Below are 23,216 nucleotides of genomic sequence, written 5' to 3'. Positions count from 1 at the left end.
AATTTGTCCCTTTCATTGGCACACGCAATCATCAAAATGAAGAATAATGTCTAACTAAACTATTTCTTTATAATTGAATTATATTCCAAAAAAATGGAACCTATTGTGTAATTATGATGCATATTTGCCATTGATTTGAAAGTTATTTTGATTCCAGTTTGATTCTCACTTGTCTGTTCATGCTGAGATAGTGATGGATTCATGAATGGAATTCATCATCTTCGATAGCGTGGGTCTCCACGGGTCCCTTTTGTTTTTTGTTCATGTAAACTACTCACGATCTTTGCTCTGTTTACTGCTTGTGCGACGATCGGTGCAGTGGTAGTGTGACGCGAGCGATGGAGCAAAAAATTGACTCGATTTTCCTGCCTTCAAAATTTGATGCATCGATGTTCGATCGGATAAAAGCTGTCGGACACAGGATTACAAAATAATCAATATGACTCGGGCCTAGTCTAGACTCATGTACCATGGCTTTTTCTACTAAATACAAGTTATTTGTTAAACAGTGTCAAATATTTTGTTTAACAAATTTTCGGCATTACTCCTATTTGTTTAAGATCAATATGCTCGATCTGTAATGAAAATCATAAGATCAGTATGCTCGATCTGTATGAAAATCATAAATCATTAGTCAGAAAAAATTGGAACCAGTGGGATTCGAACCTGCCATCTACTGCTTTCTGGGCAGCGACTCAACCAACAGGCTGGTTTCTGACTTTATGGCTTATGATTTTCATACGTATCGAGCATACTGATCTTATGATTTTCATGATTTTCATTACAGATCGAGCATACTGATCTTAAACAAATAGGATTAATGCTGAAAATTTGTAAAACAAATTATAATTTCCTCCTATAAAAGCCTCTTAATTTACTATAGTGTCAAATATGTTTCTGTGCTTGCAGACTATGTTGGGGGTGAAGGGACAGGGTTCCATGATGGTGAAAATTGCTCCACTCTAAATTCCACACACTAATCGAATGATCAACTTCAACCCTGGGTTTAACACTATACCCCATCCTAAATCTAACATGAAACCCTATTGCACCCCTAACCTTAACCCTGCATCCTTATACAAAATTAAGCCGGAGCAATTGTCACAGGAGCAATGTCGTGTCAACGGGGACAGCGATCTAATAAGATCAGAAAAATAAAAGATCTGATGTATTTAGCCCTCAGCCCTCACAAAATTAATGACACAAGTCAATAAGAAGTGTGGCTTTCCTCTTTTTTTTACTGGGTTTAGACATTGCAATTATTAATTTAAATGATCATTAATTAAATTCAAACAGAGTACAGCAAATTTATTATATCCAAATGCTCATATACTTGAAATATCATGATGTGACAAACGTTTCTCTCAGAAAATGAGAAATTACATATAATTAAGTAATCTTAGCGGCCTTACAGCAAAAAAAATGATTTTATTGAAATAATACAATGAAGTGTACCTGTATGTAAAATTATCTTAGGACATAATTACATTACATACACAAAAGTATGTCAGATATGTAATTTACCAACACTTGAGGAGAGAAGACTGGCACTGTGTAAAAAAAAATGGCAAAATTACTTTCAATGCATCCTCTGTGTAAGACATGTCTACCTAAGAAAAAATAAACATATCTTCATCATATAAAAATATTAACGATTTCAAACAAGAACAACATGACTTAAAATAGGCCATTGCCTTTTTTTGTTGACATGCTCAACAAAAGATGAGTTTGTCCACTAGGAAAGGCAATAAACATTGTTCACCCCATCCCCACCTTACAGTCAATTTTGTCATTCAAATAAATTGCCAGTCTCCTCTCCTTCAAGTCAGCCAATATCGTGTTAAATTCATTCATTGCCTTTTATGCTGGATCTAAAATTGCATTTGTTTTTGGAATGTATAGTATTTTCAATGCATTTTACTACGTTTTTTAATGTGTAATGTATTGTGCCAACACAAACTTGTAAACATGAATTTTCCACAAAATTTTAGCCTGGTGGTTAAGTCGCTGCCCGGAAAGCGGTAGATGGCAGGTTTGAATCCCACTGGTTCCAATTTTTCTGACTTATGATTTTCATTACAGATTGAGCATACTGATCTTTAACAAATAGGAGTAATGCCGAAAATTTGTAAACAAATTATGAATTTTCCACCTTTTTTTCGTAATTTTTCATTTGCGATTGGTATTTACATGTTTGATCATCAATAAACACAATGTTTTAATTGAATTGAATAGGTCTGAACCATAATATTTCTCTGTTGTACACAAGTTGAGAGAAAATGATATGAGTATTATAGTGTCCATTTAAACTATTGATAATCAGAACTGCCCAGCTGTTTTGCAACAGGTGGCAGACATGCTTTATATGCACCAAATATCTGGAGACACGTTAGTCTGGCTATTGTTATTGAAGGCTATTTACTAGTAATGATTTTCTTCAATTCAGTGTTTAACAGACAAGATAAATGCAAACAAGGAAACCAATACTCATTAAGTTCATATCCAGATGGAGTTTTCAGAACTAATGCAAACAAAACAGAAATACAGAATAAAAAACAGGAAGTCATAAAGTTGCTGAAAAGCTAGGTTCCCTGTTGTCACATTTTCAGTTCTCATTGTATTCTACACAAACTGGTAGATGTTTTTTGTTTTTTAAAAATAGTTTTACTGATTTTGTTTATAATTGAATTTCATTTCTTTACATTGGTTAGGTCACTTCAGTTGTTGATAGGAAATTCATATACAGCTTAGGCCTATACTATTATTTTTTAAAAATAAGTATTAATTGAAATACTATTATTGTTAATCAGAATTAATTAACAATGGTTACAATAATTACTCATCTCATCGATGAGATTTTGCAGTTACACTTCATAATTTCGATGGTTCGTAATTCCGAAACACGCAAATTGCCTATACCTCGATGTTCGTTAATCCGAAAACGTAAAAGGGTTCGTTAATCCGAACATTTGTGGTGTTATTCCGAAGGTTCGTTATTCGGAAGGTTCGATAATCCGAAAACGAAATAAGGTTCGATGTTCCGAAGGTTCGTTAATCTGAAAACGAAATAAGGCTAGTTAATCATTTAGTTTTCGGACTAACGAACCTTCGGAATTACGAACCTCATTTCTTTTTCGGATTAACGAACCTTCGGAATTATGAACCTCATTTCGTTTTCGGACTAACGAACCTTCGGAATTACAAACCTTCGGAAATACGACCCTTCGGAATAACGAACCATTGGAATATCCACCCCTTCGGAATAACGAAGCTTCGGAAATACGAATGTATGCGGATTTTGCGAGGTATTGCTCAGTGCAGTAAATTTTATACAGAGACCAATTAGATCATTATATCTATAAGACTAAGAAGAGTAATGCTGTTTCTTAAACTTATTTTCCCCAAAACTTATAAATCTTAATTTGTTTCTTTTCATCCAGCTCCTCACAAGTATTACATTGGTTTCAGATATGTGAATCCACTTACAGAAGATACTATAGACCAAATGGAGAGGTGAGATATCATTGTTTGTAGAGTATTCTACAGTATAGGGATGCATGCTTTACCCTAAACAATCTCTCATATTTGTTTGAAATAATTATTCATATTTTGTTAATCTAAAATTTTAAATTTTTGATTTACAGCTTTTGATAAAAAATAGTAGGAGTATAAATCGCACCTACAATACACATTGCATCTTTTTATTGCCTATAGCTTTTGCCTCATGATGATTTCAACCTCAGAGGGTTTTGGCAATGCAAGCTTCATAATTTGTAAACCTTGAATATTAGGTACTTTGCATGATTAAATTATGGTTTTCTTTCAACATTCAATCAACAAACTTAGTATTATTAAAAATAAAGGAGTGCTTTATCTAAACATGAAAAAGTGATGATAAAATTCATCTTCCCTTTCAAAGGAAGGGTAATTATAAAAGTGTAATTTTTTTCTTCCTTGTACTGTGAATTCAAATAAACTTTTAGTGAGTTTGGTCTTTAATGATTCTTTTCTTTTTATTCTTATCATCAGAGATGGCATAGAAAGGGCAGTTGCCTTCACACAATACCCACAGTACAGTTGCTCAACAACAGGGAGTAGCCTGAATGCAATCTACAGACACTATGCCAAGAACCCAGATTTAGCTGAAAACAGTACGATGAGGTGGAGTGTCATAGATAGATGGCCTGTTAATGTAGGACTTGTAGAGGTGGGTATCTGCAACCAGAAGACAGATTTTAGAGAAGGTTGGGAAATGGTCTTATGATGGGTGGGAAATATTAAATTTCTTCTTACAGGGCATCTAAAAAGATTAACTTTTCAATGTTATCAGGGACCTGTTGCAGAAAGAGTTGCGTTTAAATTCAAGTCAAAATATCAAGCGCAAGTCCTGAATATGGGTGCTTCATTGGTTGAAAATCAATTTGCGCAAGATTTTTTTAGTTTTAGTTTGATCGCAACTCTTTCTGCAACAGGCCCCAGATCTGACGACTTGTCAGTTGGCATATATTGATGAAATACGCCCAAGGTTATCAGGAATGATGAAAAAATATCTCTTTAGGTCTTTTGCATTTCCATGCATACTTAGGTGTACTTTGAAATTAAGATTATTTGCAATACTGATTTTCTTGGGATATACAGTTGAAAACAAAATTTTACATACACCCATGGAATTCAGTGAAACTTGTTCACTTGCCGAAAATCGTAAAATTTACTATATCTTCAGAAATATAAGTATTACCATGACGAATTTGGTATCACATGAAAGAGTGTATTAAACTTTTTCTCATGATTGGGATACTGTGGGATTAAAGTATATTTCAGGTGAAATTCTTTGAAGAAAAAAAAGGAGTATTTGTGCCAAATGTATTCTATTGTTTGATAATATATTTTCAAACAACGTTTCATAGAAATACATAAATGTCAAATCTATGATTTATATTACATTTTCTATCATGATGTGTCACCACTGAACAAAAAAGTGTAATCTGAAATGTTTGTATTGAGAAGTAACTAGCACAGATATGAAATGTTTCTGTCAAGCTTTTATTTTTAATTTGTCTAAAATATGAAGATTTTTTGGGAAAAAATGACACCTAAATATTTTTCAGCTCCTGATTGCAAAGCAATGTGATGAAGGGACATGATATACTCATTTGTTTGATATCAAATTCATTATGTTAGCACAAAAATTTTATAAAATACAGTAAATTTTATGATATTTGGCAAGTGTCAACTTTTCTTTGAATTTCCTGGGTGTATGTAAACTTCCGGCCTCAACTGTATCTCTATATTTTAGATAGGGGGGTATCTTTATATCAACCAACATTAACTTGAATATTGATGATTTTAACACAACAGAATAGAAAAGGGAAGTTTTATAGATAATATCACTTGAAAACTCTCAAAAGTGACCAGCTTTATTTCAGTGACTGTTAAGAATAAACTTTTTTTTATTTCCCATTAATTTTTATTCTTTTATTATCAGGCCTTTAGTCAGCATGTAGAAGCAGAAATTGCCAAATTTCCTGCTGATGTGCAAGATGATGTTGTAATCCTTTTCTCTGCTCATTCGCTTCCAATGTCAGTAAGTATCATAAAATAAATGAGGTGACTAAGCCTTTTAACCTAAATTTTAGGGAAATTTGCCCTTTAAATGACTAGATAATCCATAAAGTTTGATTCTGTTCATAAGCTGTGTATTTCTACAAATGAAGTCACCAGAGATGTGTCTGAAGGAAGACAGTAATTAAAACTCACTGTAAGGGCTGCCATATTTTTTTTAAATCTGAACATTTAATGTATGAATAATAGATTTTGTTCCCCCTGCAGCAAAACAACACATGGCATGAATGATTAACCTCTGATAGCGTACCACATTTGCCATGGAATGACTGCAGCGTGTCATATGGTCTTTTAAAAAATGAGCTTGGTACTTGAAAATGAATGCTTATCACAAAGCACACGGTGCATTTGGTTAAGAGCATGCTGCTTCATTTTTATGTTTCACCCATCAGCATTTCTATCAAGAGGTGATTCTGACTATTTTAAGGTTTTTGTCTCACCTGCATAGTAGAGTGAGACTATAGGCGCCGCTTTTCCGACGGCGGCGGCGTCAACATCAAATCTTAACCTGAGGTTAAGTTTTTGAAATGACATCATAACTTAGAAAGTATATGGACCTAGTTCATGAAACTTGGCCATCAGGTTAATCAAGTATTACTGAACATCCTATTAGAGTTTCATGTCACATGACCAAGGTCAAAGGTCATTTAGGGTCAATGAACTTAGACCATGTTGGAGGAATCAACATCAAAATCTTAACCTGAGGTTAAGTTTTTGAAATGTCATCATAACTTAGAAAATATATGGACCTAGTTCATGAAACTTGGACATAAGGTTGATCAAGTATCACTGAACATCCTGCATGAGTTTCACGTCACATGACCAAGGTCAAAGGTCATTTAGGGTCAATGAACTTTGGCCGAACTGGGGGTATCTGTTGAATTCCCATCATAACTTTAAATATTTATGGATCTGATTCATGAAACTTGGACATAATAGTAATCAAGCATCACTGAACATTTTGTGCAAGTTTCAGGTCTCATGATTAAGGTCAAAGGTCATTTAAGGTCAATGAACTTTGGCCGAATCAGGGGTATCTGTTGAATTACCATCATAACTTTGAAAGGTTATTGGTCTAGTTCGTTAAACTTGGACATTAGAGTAATCAAGTATCACTGAACATCCTGTGCGCATTTCAGGTCACATGACCAAGGTCAAAGGTCAATGAACTTTGGCTGAATCGGGTGTATCTCTTGAATTACCATCATAACTTTAAAATTTTATGGATCTGATTCATGAAACTTGTACATAAGAGTAATCAAGTATCACTGAACATCCTGTGCGAGTTTCAGGTCACATGATCAAGGTCAAAGGTCATGTAAGGTCAATGAACTTTGGCCATGTTGGGGTTTTTTGTTGAATAACCATCATATCTCTGTAAGTTTATTAGTCTAGTTCATAAAAAGTGGACATAAGAGTAACCATGTATCACTGAACATCTTGTGCGAGTTAGAGTAGTTTTCAAAGTCAGCACTGCTGCTATATTGAACCGCGTGATGCAGGTGAGACGGCCAGAGGCATTCCACTTGTTACTAGAATGAGACATTACCCAAAGCAAGTCTTGGCATTATGATTTGAAAATATTAGATTGAAATCTATATCAATTGGCTTCTGTAAGGATTTTTTTCATTTCAAGTTTTCATTTATAGAAATATTAGTAATTTATGTTTCAATTTGAGACCTTCATGCAACAAAATTAATCCATCTGAGTAAATCAAAGACTTATTTATAGACCAAAGTATAGAGAGTAAATATTATCATTCCATCAGGTTGATGAGATACAACTTTTTCGCCTGAATTTGTTTTCTACAATGTGTCCAATCCTTCATTTCTTACCTATTGTAACTAGGTAGTTAACAGGGGTGATCCCTACCCAGCAGAGGTTGGAGCAACCGTACAGAGAGTGATGGAGAGACTCAATTTCTCCCATCCATACAGACTAGTATGGCAATCTAAGGTGAGTTAATTCATATCACTAATTTTGAGTACGACAAGGAACGGTCAGGATTACGTTTTCAATACTGAGTGAATGTAGTTGTTATCTTTCCTATTTAAGGTGACCCTTCAACAGGGCTTTATTCAATACAAGGCCGTCAAAGGCCATGGATGTAATGGCTGGCCCTGAAGATTCAGCAGGGGTGAAGGGGGGGATGAGGGGTGGATTGGTTAGGGTGATTCAGCCCCCTGATGTGGTCAAAAGAGCCCTGGAAACCCCAAAAAGGAACCCTGGAGATCCCCATTCAATGCAATGTTAAAGCTTGTCCAATGCTACAGATTTTATAGGCAGTTAGTTGGAAAAGTATTTCACTTTCCACTTATAAACCAAATAACATAATATACATAAAAATGTATTCAGTGTATTGTCAAAGTGAACCGATCTCGAAATAGCATGAAGATCTGTTTTTTTTGTACCCTTTTTAAAAATCCCATTTGAGTTGTAAATTGAAGTGTGCCCAAGGGAAAAATTTGAGGTTTTCTTATTTTACTCACCAATGAGTGGTGACCATGAAGATGGACGAGGGGTAAGTGTAATCCCTGGATTTGATTTTGTTCAGCAACCAAAGGGACAGGGTCATTTCATCACTGTACTTTGGTTTATATCATCATGATAGTGTCTCTTGGTTGTCATATTTGAGGCTTTTCCATGAATATGATAGTGTTAAGAGCAACTTTTTGAATTGGTCACAAACTTGATAATTTGGGGTCACTTATTTTGCAACCTTGGGTCTGTGGATTCATTTGGAAACCAAGAAATAAGAAAGTGACTTATTCTTGATTATCCTGTTTGTACATGGTTTGTCATAGATGTACAGTTGAGCTTGACTGTAACAATAAATTGTACTGCTATGAGAGGCATGGTTTCTAGAGGCTCAAGAGGACGGCAATGCGACCATGTTCTGGCCGGTACGGTATCCTCCTGCCAAAAGAAGCAACGATGTCTTGAATTTCAAAGTCCATATATATTTTTATGAACATAATTAATAATAAGTCTACACGTAAGTCTCCAAAATAGCCTACATAAGCTATAAGATTAAATGGAATAGCTAATGTTAGATCTAAAATAACAAGTTATGCCCTACTTTAGGCACAAGTCTTAGTTGAGTTCTAATGTTGGTCCTAAGATCTAGCTGAACTTACCTTTTGCAAGCATTAAGGCTTAAACATGGCTTGATGATTGATACTTTCGTCATGTCCATAATACATTCCCCTTAGATTCTTGTCGATTCGAATACTCAATAAAATATTTGGGACAAAACAATAAGAAGTAAATGCACAAGTTGTCTAAAATTTTCTATAATATGGTATCCGCTAATGTTATGGTATTACTGCATAAAGCAACATTTTTCACGCAATCAAATGGGGATCTCACCCAAATTTAACTATGCCCATTATGGAGCGGATGAGGGGGCAATGGCCAGAAATCTTATTAACTATGCCTGTTGCCATTGGTGACCACCTTTAGCTTGCTGTAGGCATGGTCAAATACAGGACCCCACTTTTGACCAATCAGAGGAGCAGATTATTTGACATTCTTAAAGGAAAATTAAACTCAACCCCCTCTTCAAAGTTGGGCTTCTTCAGGTTCAAAGTCTGTGGATGGAGATTGCCATTTTCGCGGGGTTAGTTCAAAATTCTGACGTCAGCGACAAACTACATGTACATCTCCAATACGTTTGCCTATGGTAAAGTTTACCAATGATAAATCAAATATACACAAGAAAATTATAAACAAAATTGTTCTAAATGTGTTTGATATATTATAGTTTCAAAATACGATTTGATGAATTTTTATGATTAATTTTACACCCATATCTATCTACATTTTCCAAATAGGCTAATTAGCTGTAATTTGCAAATTTGGAAATAATAGATAACTGCCCTAGATAAGGCCATAAAATTAATCATTAAATCGTAGATAATTGTCCCAACATTTGCAGCTTTGCCATATTTTTCTTTAGGATGCTTGATATTTTTATTGTTTACATTTGTATATTGTTTAATGGCTGGTATTGAGATTCATCTTTACCTATGAAGATGTATACTGTTTCTAAAACAAGGAAAGTGAGTAAATGAATGAATGGACTGATTGATGAACACATGCACACACAAACAGATAAACAAAAGAATGATTGAATGGATGGACTGATTGATGAACACATGCACACACAAACAGATAAACAAAAGAATGAATGAATGGATGGATTGATTAATTAATTAATTAATTAATTGATTAATTTTTTAATAAGCAACTTGACCTTTTGGTTGCTTTAACCAGGTTGTTACTTTGCAAAGCCTGATGTACTTATGTCACAACTTAGTAGTAATGGGTTCATGTAATACAACTCACTGAAATTGTTAAATAGTATACAGAGCATAAGCTGTGAAGTTAATCATGTTTGATGGTTGCTACTATAGTGTACAGCTTACGTATCATTTTGTCATGAGTAAGCACACATTTGTGTTTTTGATATACACTTGGCAAAAAAGTTCTTGGACACTTATAAAAGTTCATATATTCCATATAGATATTTAGTTTAAAAAATTATTGTATGTCAACATGACCAGACAATATTCCTCCTCCAGTATGACATGACATTTTCATGTGAACAGTCATGCATGGGTGGTTAAATGCTTTAAACAATAGCAATGTCAGTAAAAGAAAATTGCAAGAAATGGACCATTCAAATGCTAATGATCATGGCCATCCTGTAGGCATACATTCAACAATTTCAACAGGTGGTTATCATTTGAATTGAATGCTTAGGGATGCATCATGAGATGCATAATGAGATGGATCATTTGGACACTCACTTTCAAGATGAAGCTTTCCAACCAAGAGCGTGCAAGAGCAATAGGAATGTTGCAGTCTGGGCAGTCATTTAGACAAGTGACTCGATATTTCCAAGTTTCACCAACAACAATTTCAAATTTGAACCAGCGGTATTTGGCTATTGATGAAGTTAGAGACCGCCCTAGGAGTGGTCGACCTAGGGCCACCACCCCTGCAGAAGATAGGAGGATAAGGTTTCTTTTCTTTTGCTTATGCCAAGATACTGAAATTTGACGTTTTTTTCATCGACTAACTTTGACTTAAAATTCCAGTGGAATAGTGATGCATCCAAGGTGGATAACTTTCTCTTCACTTTTAGAGTGGTATTTGACTTTAAGTTTGCTTTTATCGTTTAATGGATATTTATGCCACATAAACTTTCACAACTGAAAGAATCACTGATCATTTTCTTGCAAATACTGGCATTGCTATTGTTTAATGCAGGTAACCAGCCATGCACTGACTGATCACTTCTTGCAATTTTCTTTTACTGACATTGCTATTGTTTAAAGCATATAACCGCCCATGCATGACTGTTCACATGAAAATTTCATGTCATACTGGAAGAGGAATATTGTCTGGTCATGTTGACATACAATAATTTGCCTTTAATCAAATATCTATATGGAATATTTTAACTTTTATAAGTGTCCAAGAACTTTTTTTGCCAAGTGTATATTTTTTCTCTCATCACAGTTATGTACAAATTACCTACATGTAGATCATGTATTTTGTATATTTTTATGGGTGAGTTGCATAGCAAATGGAGGGGAATGTTATCTATGTATTTTTTTAAATTATTGTCATCCCTTTTTGAAGTATTGCTTGTAAACAAACATAACATATACTTCAGATTTTATTATTACTTTATATACTGCACTATGAAGGTAATCTGCGATGCAGTGTTAGCATTTTATATGAGAGGGGCCAAACTTCTCACACTTCTGTCGGTTTGCTTATTTTGAATATAACCAAATTGGCCCCAGAGATTTGCCATTGGAAACTTACGTACATTGTGAAATATTGTCTGTTTACACATTTTTAACAGAAAACTTAAATTTATTGAATGCTTCTTTGATGAATTCAATGCAATCATTTAGTCCTATCTTCATTTTAAAACAAACGTACATGTAACAGTCCCAAACTGTTATTGATGCACATGGTGTATGCTATGTTGAGTAAGATGCATGGCTATAATTAAAAAAATGCTTACCTAGTTTAGTCTTAGTGTACAGAGACATATGCAATTATTTATGATACAGTAGGTAGTAGTATCACATAATTATGACACATAAGCAATTACTTATGATACAGTAGGTAGTAGTATCACATGTTGATATGTCTTATGATATACTTTTACAGATTTATGCGAATTGCTTCGAATTTCAGTTGCTCATTACTCTATTTGCTTGCATGCAAAACTGTTTTGTGAGTACAATTCGTTCAATCACCATTTCTAGTGAAGCTGCTTCCTATGTCTATTGCTGTCCATTCCATCAATGTCAGTTTCTCCTTGAATAAGCACTGCCTTCCAGAGCATCAAGTATAATGCAGTTGAGCCTCTTACGACCACCTTGCCTAACTGGGCTCAGACATTAGCCATTCTTTGGGGATAAATGCTTCAAATGATCTAGGCCATCTCACAAAGGAAGGGGCACAACTTTTGGGGGGCATTTCCTCACTTTGTTACCTCCTTTGAATACATGTATGTGGGACACTCTTGTTTTTCCCTCTGTTTTATACTTCTTATGAAGGGGTGCAGTGACCTCAAAATGATCACGACTTGAGCAGTCCGTTAAGTGCAGTAAAATGGAGAAAATTTAGAAAAATGAGGGGCCTAATGTGCAAAATCTTGTTATATTATAGAATATTATGAAACATGTTTTTTGATGGTATTGATTGCAACATAAATCAGGGCTTGAATTAATCCAATGCCAGCAAAATCATGGTATGAGATGTCCTATTGATTTATTATTAGCCTCTAGATTTTCCCTCTCTTTGGCCTTTTGAAATTCTTTGGCTCTTGATATTTTCCTGTTGTGATTTTTATAGAATTTTGCCCTATAGAAAAGTGACATGCCCTATTAAAATATCTAGGCCTGCATGAAATATCAGGTCTGTTGATACACAAACAATACATACTGCATCTAGTAGCCAAGTTAATACTGTCATACAAAAAATGAATGTAGGATATAAATGGAAATGGTAAAAACATGCAAAGGGATAAATTGAAAATAGTGACAAGATATAGGGGATTTCTACTGATTAATAAGAAAAATGCCTAGTTCCAAGCAGTTATAATCGACAGCATCAACATGGGTTTGTTCATAAACTTTTGGGTGTTGAATTTTTTATTCCATACCTTCTTTAGAGAATATTTTTACTTTCACATACTTGTGATAAACCAATAAATGTTAAGGATTTGTTTGTTTTGTTTTACCTGGGTTGCAGCTGAAGTGAGGTTGAAAATGATTTGATGAAAAAATCTGGATTTGTCATGCCCTTCTGGAGTTGTAACTTGCACAAGACGGAAGTTGTCCAAGTTCAGATCATTGCATGCAAATCTTGACATTTAAGTAGTGTGATAATACAAATCTCCTTTCTTTCACCCATGACTTTAATGACATATTTGGGGTGTGGGCGGTAGTGAGATTTAATTCTACGTCAGTGGAATGGAGCATTCTTTCTCTTTAAAACTGAAGATCTAAACATTTTTTTGTAATTGGTTCTTATCTTGGACTTTCACTTCCATGTAGGTCTTATAATATCAGTTATTTACTTGTAGGCTATAGACCAGTCCTCTTCAGGTCCTGTTTTTTTTCATGGTAATATTTCTAACTAGGGGACTTAAATGCTGAACAAAGGATAATGTATAAGCTGCCTCATTGCATACCATTTGGAAGTGCTTTTGTTCTATTTTTGGAAGTCTCACAGTTATGAAAGCCATTAGTGACAATAGTGTGAAATTGGATTCATCTATACCGTTTTCAGTAGCTCATGATTTTTTTAGTCCACACCGGGAGTGCACCACAAGCATTCAGTAACTGTAATAGTAACACTAGTATTACAATGGCGCTGGTATGATGGCGATGTAGCCCAGGCATGGCAGGGCTCTTTTGTTCATAAGCTCAAGAACTTTACGACTTTGACTGGGCCTGGACCAGCGAGATACTGAAAGCAGTATTGCATGTCTATTTTGGATCTTGAAGAATGCCTCTTGATCATGAAACAATTTCTAGTTCAAAGCATTGTACCCCATTAGAATGATAATGAATTAATGGGAAATTGAAGACTTTCATCTATGGAATATATATTGTAACTCAGATCCACTTGAGACCAGCAGTTTAGAGTGTCCTCCTCTGCTCAATGGAAATGTGAATTAAAAGAACTAGTTGAGGCTGCAGATACCTCATAATTTAAACTGGGTTCCAAAAGAAATTTAGCAAATTTGACAGGCACGCTACACAAAATTTTGACACTTGCTAGCTTCAATAATCTTTACTAAGCACATGTCAATAATTAAGAGATTGGTTTAATAACAAAGAGGCTGTAGCCCCTCAAATCAATTGGTTCCAGAATCCAAAGTCACAGAATAGCAAAAGAAGGACCAATGAAAATGAGATGGGATTATTAAAACCAAACGGTTATTCTTTGCTTTACTGCTATTGAGTCCATTCATGTGATCTTTGACCTCAGTAGGTGTATTTAAAATGTTCATTTTAACTTCCTGTAACTTTTTAGTTATTGAGGCAATCAGTTAAACCTGCCAATAGTCATACTGTGAAATTTAATAAACTGTTAAGTTTGTTTAATCATTTTGCCCGTTCAGGTCTGCCTGGGCCAGATAAAGTTCCTGTAGATATGATCTGCAACTTTTGTTGCTTTCACATAACAAAGGAGGTGCATTCTTTCTTGCCTCACACCAAGTGCTATCTTAATTACTTGACAGTGTTTCTATGTCTACCAATCAGCAACCTTGAGGAAATGCTATGCAAAAGTTTGGGTAATTTTTAAACTACATGCGCTTCATACTAATTTGTTGGTATTTGTCTTTCAGGAATATTGTAAAAAATACACACCAATGTTCTTCTTGATCATTTCCATCATTGCCAATACACCTGGTATATTTAGGAGGATTCAATTCAATTTTTGTAAAGTAGAACTTACACAGAGAGCAAATGATCATTCAAGATCTACTTGTAGATCTAGTTTTTGGTCTTTTTCAGAAAATTATAAATCAGAAAGGTTTGATGAAAGATAATTATTTAACACGAAATAGAAACCATGCCCATCAAACATTATCCAATTATTTGCAAATGAGGAGATGTCGATGATTGTCTCCATTCAAGTTTGGATTTTTAATGAGGAGAGAGATTTTAATGGACAGGACATTGCCTTGTGTAGCTGCCCACGTAGCCTTACAATGACCAAATTTAAGAAATCTGAAATGATATGTAGTATGAATGTGATGTATATTATGTCTTCATATGGTGATGAGACTTGGAACTCCTTGGACTGCAGAATCCAAACAGCAAAAGTGTGTTTTAAGAGGAATGCTTCTGATATCCTGAACTGTTAAAGGGGAAGTTCACCCTGACAAAAAGTTTATTGTAAAAATAGCAGAAAAAATAATAAAAAATATTGCCGAAGGTTTGAGAAAAATTCATCAAATAATTAAAAAGTTATTAGAATTTCAATTATTTGATTTGTGACGTCATATGCGAGCAGCATTCCTACATAGCGAATGGTAAAAATCAATGAAATGTCATTTTCTCAGAAAATTGAAAATGGTTTTCACTGTACCTTTTGTATATCAATTGACAAATCACTTCACACCCGATCATGAATAGAAAACAAAATTAAGTCATCAGGAACCATACAAAATTTGAAATTCATGCATTTTATATTACATAACACATGGGGCAGCTGCTCGTTTATGACGTCACAAATCCATAACTTTGAACTCTAATAACTTTCTTACTCTTTAACGGATTTTCCTCAAACCTCCACCAATATTTTTTACTATTTTTTCTGCTATTTTTACAACAAAGTTTTCTTCAGGGTGAACTTCCCCTTTAAAAGACTCCTAAATGTACAATCTAAAAATACAAAAGGTGAAAAGGGGTTGAGGAGTGATAGCATTTTCCCACCCTTATTATTACACTGTCACTCCTTATCTCATTTAAAAGGGAGATTTACTTCTTTCCACCTTTCATTTTTAAAATGTATTTTAATGTGTAGATAAATCCACCCTTACATTAATTGAACGTATGAGAGAAAGACAGCTCCAGTTTGGTTGGAGAAGCATGGGACCATATTTTATCATTGAGCTGAAAATATGTCTAGGGGGGGGGGTCAGGAACCCCCTGGCCTATGTGAAATTGTCAGTCGTCATTGGAGTGCAAAAAAAAAAAGAAATGGAAATGGAAAAGATAAAATAAGAAAAGCCAAGACCCAACCAGCAGCAGAAGTTGAAAGGGGTGCAACTCTTCTGAGCATACCTCCCTCAATCCTCAAATTTGAAATTCCATCCATAATTTGAATGCTTTGTCTTTGGTGCTGTTTTAAATTTGATAAAGATGAGCAATTGGGATTCTACAACTGATACAAAAAACAAATCATTTATGTGAAGTAGCTATTCTCAGCTGTAATATTGCATTGTATCAGAATCAGATGATACATCATGTTTCTTTATTTGTCTTTGATCAGTTTACACCATTATCTCCAAGTAAAGAAATCTGTGGCAAAGTTTTATCATTTTGAGAAATCTTTTTAGCTTTACCTCTTTGTCATCTTTTATTCCTTTGTTTATCATATTCATGTTAATAATTTTTGGTTCTGATTAGTAGTATGTTTATGTATTTTTGTGCATTTTATAGATTTTGTTTCAGAAATCATCCCATTTACATGTAAATCATAGCGAGTAGATGTAGCATTAGGTAGGCAATTAATAATCCGCAATCAATTTTCTTCGTGCCTGGTGCCTAGAAACATATGATATTTTGATTTGAAGTATTTCATTGTTTGAGAGTCTGATGAGGAATGGTCGAGAATGATGAATTAATAATTATTTCTCTCCCAACAAAGAAAAATAAACTAACAACTTTATTGTAGTTATGAGAAGTCAGTAACCTCCATAAGTAAAGAAAATTACACAATTCCAACTTTTTTATATACAGTACCTACAGATTTACATTTTCGTAATGTCTATAAAATAAAACAAAAAGAACTATGAAACAACAAAATCAAACAACTTTAAAAATCATTTTTTGTGTTTGTGTATGTATCCAAAACTTTATAAGCTGGCTGCTGTATTCATGCATGATATGGAGAAAGTGAACAAAGAAATAAGTTAGACGATGTGTAAACCAACATTCAGTATATGATGCATACATCTGAGAAAACTGTTATGCCATGGCATGGCGCGGTCGTCCATCCATAATTAAAAAAATGCTTCTTCTTTGTAATTTCAAGTCTGATTTTAATTCTGTTTGCTTTATATGAAAGTTCTAAAATAAGTGGGGGATTCAAATCTTCTACACAGAATTTTGGAACTCATTAAATATGCTAATTTATGCGCATTCTTCAAAATTTACAAAAATGCTTCTTTTTTTTTTACCAATTTTGATTTTTTTTTGCTTCCTTCCGGTAGAGCTTTATGAGGTTTGCCAAAATTCAACACAGAATTTTGAAATTTTGATAAGAAAATTTTTATGCTAATTTATGTGAAATTAATTTGGGGGTATTTTTTGAATGCTTCCTCTTTATTTGTTGACCGATTTTGATTTTTTTTTCCATCTGGTAGAGCTTCATGAGGTTCATCAAAGCTGTACACAGAAGTTTGAAATTTTGACTTTTTATTTATACAAAATTTATTCATAATCACAAAAAATGCTTCTTTGTTGACCAATTATGATTTTTTTCATCCATCTGGTAGAGCTACATGAGGGTCACCAAACTTCCAAACAGAATTTTGACATTTTTACTAGAAAATTGTTAATGCTAATTTATGCAAAAAATTTTCATAAATCACAAAAAATGCCTTTTCTCCTTCATTTGTTGATCAATTTCAATGTTGTTTGTTTTAATGATAGCTCTAGGTGGGGGTATAAAACTTCTATATAGACCTTTTTGAAACTCCTTAAATACGCTAATTTATGTATATTTTTAAAAACTCACTAGTGCTTCTTATTTTTGTTGACCGATTTTTGTGTTGTTGTTCCATCTGAGAGCTACATGAGGTTCACCAAGGTTCTTAAAGGGGAAGTTCACCCTGAAGAAAACTTTGTTATAAAAATAGCAGAAAAAATAGTAAAAAATATTGGTGAAGGTTTGAGGAAAATCTGTTAAAGAGTAAGAAAGTTATTAGAGTTCAAAATTTGAGATTTGTGACGTCATAAACGAGCAGCTGCCCCATGTGGTATGTAATATAAAATGTATGAATTTCAAATTTTGTATGGTTCCTGATGACTTAATTTTGTTTTCTTTTCATGATCGGGTGTGAAATGATTTGTCTATTGATATACAAAAGTGACAGTGAAAACCATTTTCAATTTTCTGAGAAAATGACATTTCATTGATTTTTTACCATTCGCTATGTAGGAATGCTGCTCGCATATGACGTCACAAATCAAATAATTGAAATTCTAATAACTTTTTAATTATTAGATGAATTTTTCTCAAACCTTCGGCAATATTTTTTATTATATTTTCTGCTATTTTTACAATAAACTTTTTGTCAGGGTGAACTTCCCTTTAACAGAATTTAGAAATTCTGACTAGAAAATTACTTATGAAAAAAAAGAAAATTATTTACGCTAATTTATATGAAATTAATTCATAAATCACATAAATTGCATCTTCTCTGTCATTTCTTCATCAATTTCAATTCCGTTTCCTCTATTTATGTTAATATAATTTAATATAATTCACTACAGTTCCAACTGGGCTGAAATGAAAAATTGTGTTAAATTTTGTTGCAAGATGCCGGATGAGCACCACATAATTGATGTGCTAGTCTTTGACATTTTATTGTTAATATTAAAGATAATTAAAGGATTAATGTTTGTTTCTTTCACATAATCACAGAATGTATGTGAATACATACATGTATTTGCACAAAGGTTTCTGCAATAATCATATCTGACAGACCTCAGGTTGAATTTCTTGTAATCTTGTAATTCATGAATAATTAATCAGGTATCTCAAATCAACTCAAAGAATTCACTATTTTTGTTTTATTACAATTTGAAATGAAAATGTGCCAGTGATATCCTTTCATCAAAATGGTTTTCCTTTTTTTTTCTTGGGATGCTCTTTAGATTTATGATAGGGATAAACAATGTAAGACCTCATACAGGATGTAGTTCAGTATAAACACACATGTATGCAAATGTGAAAAAAAATGTTCTTTATAATTTACTATTTTTCCAATTGCAATACAGCTGTGATAAGCTTTTTAAGTTCATCTCAAATTTAATTTTGTTTAAAATATATGTATATGGTGTTTTACCCATAAATTTGAATAAACATCTATTCCAAAAGCAATGCATTAATATGAAGTTGTCCTTTTACATGGATATGGAGTTCTCCTTTTTCATGGATATGGAATCCATAAATTCCTCCATAGTTCATTTGAATGTGAAGGACTGTGTTTGATTTCATTTTGTGATATTTTTGTTTTTACTCTACCCATGACGTTGATAAATGTCATTTTCACTTATTTGTGATGAAAAAGGCAATGTAGTGGTTTGTTTTAATGAGCCTTGTTTATCTCTTTAATTTGATTGAATTTATGACAGTAGGGTAAAATCACAATCAGGAATCGGCGTCCTTTGATGAGACAGCCATGCTCTAAAAATATCATTTTCACCAAGGCCACTTAAATAACTGTCTGCTAATGATGCTCAATCCTCACCATTTACCTCATTAATTCGCCTCGTTTTGATGTTTGTTTTAATAGGCTTGCGCCATCATAAACTCATTAGACTTTCAAGAAAAGGACCAGTTATTGATGAGCACACCCCAAAGTTTATCAGGCTTCCCGATTTTCAGTGATCTCTAGTCTGTGGGACACCATGAATATCAGTTGCTATTCACATGACCTATCATAGTGATAGTAAATGGCATGTTTCGTGCACTTCTGTGATGGTTCTCAAATCAATTCTCTCGATTGCTAATATTATGATGAAATGTAAATGGTGAATCATTCTTCTGGGTTTTGCCAAGTTATACTTCATGAAAAATATTTGTTTTGCTTTTCAGGTTGGTCCACTACCATGGTTAGGCCCTCAGACAGATGATGCCATGAAAGGATTGTGTAAGAATGGCAAGAAGAACATCCTGCTTGTTCCAATCGCCTTTGTTAATGACCACATAGAGACCTTGCATGAGCTAGACCTGGAGTATGCCACAGAACTTGCTGAAGAGGTAAGGAACTTTAGTATCCATCCATCCAGTATTTGCTCCCACACCAAACCCAAATCAGAAGGAATAAAGCAGAATTAACTGTCTGTGAAGATATTTTCTACAAACCTTGGTCAACATTTGGAAGAAAATGCCAGGTTGCAAGAAACCCTTTGATGTTAAACCCAACAACTCCTTGATTTTGACTGATTGTAAAGCAGCAGCTGCTCATATATTTGGGAGAGGTTTGTTGTTGTGGGAATGCAATTCAAACATTTTATGAAATGCAGGTAGAATATTCTTTGATAGAAAACTATGTTTATATTTCCCCCTTTCAAATACATCTTGGGCTTGCTTCAAGAAGGTGTAATACCATTTGATATGACATTGATAACTAAATATGTTCTTATCAAAAGTTTGGAGCATGATAATGGTCTGAACATTCAGCATACTCTAAGTCAGAGTAATGTATTCAGAAGGCTCTTTGAAAAAAGCTCAACAATTTTCATTTTAACATCACTTGAGCTCATCCCACTATGGAAGGATGTAATACCAAACATTATACTATACATCATAGTTAGCAATTATTGCTTGGATATGATCTAAAATCTTTTTCACTTTTTTGCAAAAAAAAAAATTCATTTCTTTTGCAAGTATTTCATAGAGTTTAGAAGCACTACATCCTCAACCTATTCACTGTTACCTGCCAACTCTTTCTAATTTGATTAAAGACTATCTATACCTACTCTTGTCTATTATTGTGTTAATTCATCATAAAGTAACACTTTTCATTTGATTTTAATCACATGCACATTATCGAGTTGGGTAACACAGCAATGTGTATAAACAATGCATATAGTTCAGAAGCATAAAAGCAATTTGTACTTTAAAGGGGTCAAATAAACTAGAATAGTATTCTTTGTATTTAGAATATCTGCTACATTATCCATTGCATTTCAAGGCCTCTATTTGATATAAAGCGAGTGAAAATTCTAGAGTAGGGTTACGTGTCATTGCAGTGTTCATTTAGATGTGCTTGTATGAGTACGATATTAGTCTATTTTAATTCATCAGACTAAATCATCTATCTTCTTCCTGCACGTCATTCCGATGTAAAGAATTTAGAATGAAATAAGTGAGCTTAGTGTGATGATGTGAGTTTGACCTTGCTATTCATCCTCATAATTCATCCCTGTACATCCCAGGGTCCAAAGTTGGGACAATGGAAGTACATTGCTTGTAGAGTAAGAAGTAATTATTTGTATTCTTAGGGGCTTATTTTCACATTGGGACAATTGTAGATTTTTGGTGGCTTTCTTTACCAGGGCTACTATTTTTGTTCAACAACTACAAGCATTTATTTATGCAGTAACATGCAAGTGCATGCAACAATCTCTTGCCATATTTAGAATGTTGCAGCAAATATATTTTCTTTGTTACAGGGAATAATTATCCTGGTATCGTATCACAATTTGCTCCACATTTTTTTAAAGAATGCTATGCATGAAGTCTTTTGTATAGCACATTTTTACATAGGATTGTATAATTACTTAGTTGAGAGCTTTTCTCTTATGACCAAAATTGCTATTCAAATACTTTAAAGCAAAATTATTCCTGTATTGTTTCTACAAAATGTGCCTTATTCAACTGCCTTTCGATTGATTGTTACATTTGCATTAAAAAATCTAGCCTTTGCAAAAAAAATGTATATATACATCAATTTTTCCATTTTAGCAATCAACAAATCCATTCACCTTTTCAATTTCACTCCATTTATTTATTACATGTACCTGAACTAAATGATATGAGGTTGTTTCCCTATCAGGATAAAAAAAATCTTTTAATCAATTAAATGCACTTAAGGTTATTACATTCAAAATATATAAATATAATCAAATTGAATTAACCCAGAGATAAAATAGATCACCCATTAAAGTGAGTGGCAGAAGAGGGTTTGCAAATAGAATAGTATCAATGATTGATATATTTTCTAAATAAGTTTTCCAATAATCATTGGAAGCATACATTTTCTAGGTGTAGCATGAATATTCAGTTATACATCGAAGAAGTACATAGATGTAGGCCTATAGATTGCTATGTTCTGAAGGGCGAATTTTTGTTATAAATATTACATTTATGGTGGGAATTTTTTTCTGTGCTTTTATTGATGGCCTGTGTTTATTTCATAGTTTAAATTTCTATGAATAGATTTTATTTTTTATGACTTTTTGTTTCATGTACATATGCTTGAATGCATGATATTCTGATGCATTTCCACTCTTTACTCTGTTCTAGCCTGACAAAAGGCAGATGTTCACAAATGATTAATAGTAGTCAGTGTACTGTACATTGTTTATTGAGCTCATGCATGAGCTCGAAGGCAACATGTATAATGAGTAAATCAAAGAAATTAAAGAAGTATTGCAGGAAATAATGTAATCTTGCAAGTAAAATGTCATTATGATCGCAAAACTTGTAATATTAATGTGATGAATTTTAAAGATAATAATTATAAAAATGAAAAATGATTAACTATCATTGTGGACAAAACTTGCAATTATATTGCTAATTAATTTTTAATTGATAGTAATTTTGATCTCTGATAGAACTATATTAATACCAAGTCAATATCAGGATTGATCTTTCTTTGAATAATTGTCTATTATTTAACCCTTCTGGTTATATGTTTATTGCTACATTAGTATTCTCTACTATAATATTGAAAGAGAAGTTTATTTTTTTTAATAATTTTGTTTATTATGGAGATCCAACATTGGAATCTAGAGAATGGTGTAATAGATTCACTTCAGTCACCAACCCCTCCCATGTTTAAAAACAGGTTACATGCATTATTGATAAAGCACCCTTTTTATTGCAACCATTCCTCTTTACTGTGATTTTCAGAAAAAAATATAGAAAACCTTTTCCTAAAGGTTGTTCATTTTCAGGCAAAATGGCTTCTCCATTTGTCTGCTATTTGGCAGATTTGCAATTGAATATGTAAAATATACCCAGTTTCATCCCACTAAGATTACAGCCTCTCTACTAAACCCCAATAAACACCACAATTATATTAGAAATTAGCAGTGAATGATGAACAATTGTGAGGGAAACCACTTGCATGATTTGCCCTATAAATCGTCATAGAAGAGTGTCTAATAAGTAGTTTTACGAGGTTGATGTGAGGTTGCCATGTACGTAATGGTGAGAGGTGAATGGCATAAAGTTGTCAGGAAGATACTAATTGCCTATATTAGGATACATGCCTGTTTCTCGGCTCAATTTGACCAATTTTATTGCTGTATCGAGTAGTGAGAATGGTAGAGGAGTGAGGGAGCTTAAATGTATTTTTTTTTCT

General features: G+C 33.5%; 1 protein-coding gene across 1 annotated transcript in view; it reads left to right on the top strand.

Annotated features, from left to right (window-relative positions):
- Positions 1-23,216, top strand: part of LOC121411219 (ferrochelatase, mitochondrial-like) — a 41,555-nt gene that overhangs the window by 12,820 nt on the left and 5,519 nt on the right. The window contains exons 5-9 of the mRNA XM_041603806.1: positions 3,441-3,513; positions 4,030-4,207; positions 5,486-5,584; positions 7,472-7,579; positions 19,718-19,882. Coding sequence (XP_041459740.1) covers positions 3,441-3,513; positions 4,030-4,207; positions 5,486-5,584; positions 7,472-7,579; positions 19,718-19,882 — 623 coding nt within the window. The remainder of the gene's footprint in view (positions 1-3,440; positions 3,514-4,029; positions 4,208-5,485; positions 5,585-7,471; positions 7,580-19,717; positions 19,883-23,216) is intronic.

This window comes from Lytechinus variegatus, chromosome 3 (assembly GCF_018143015.1).
Source record: "Lytechinus variegatus isolate NC3 chromosome 3, Lvar_3.0, whole genome shotgun sequence".
Taxonomy (NCBI): domain Eukaryota; kingdom Metazoa; phylum Echinodermata; class Echinoidea; order Temnopleuroida; family Toxopneustidae; genus Lytechinus; species Lytechinus variegatus.
This window is presented reverse-complemented; position numbering and strand designations above follow the sequence as displayed.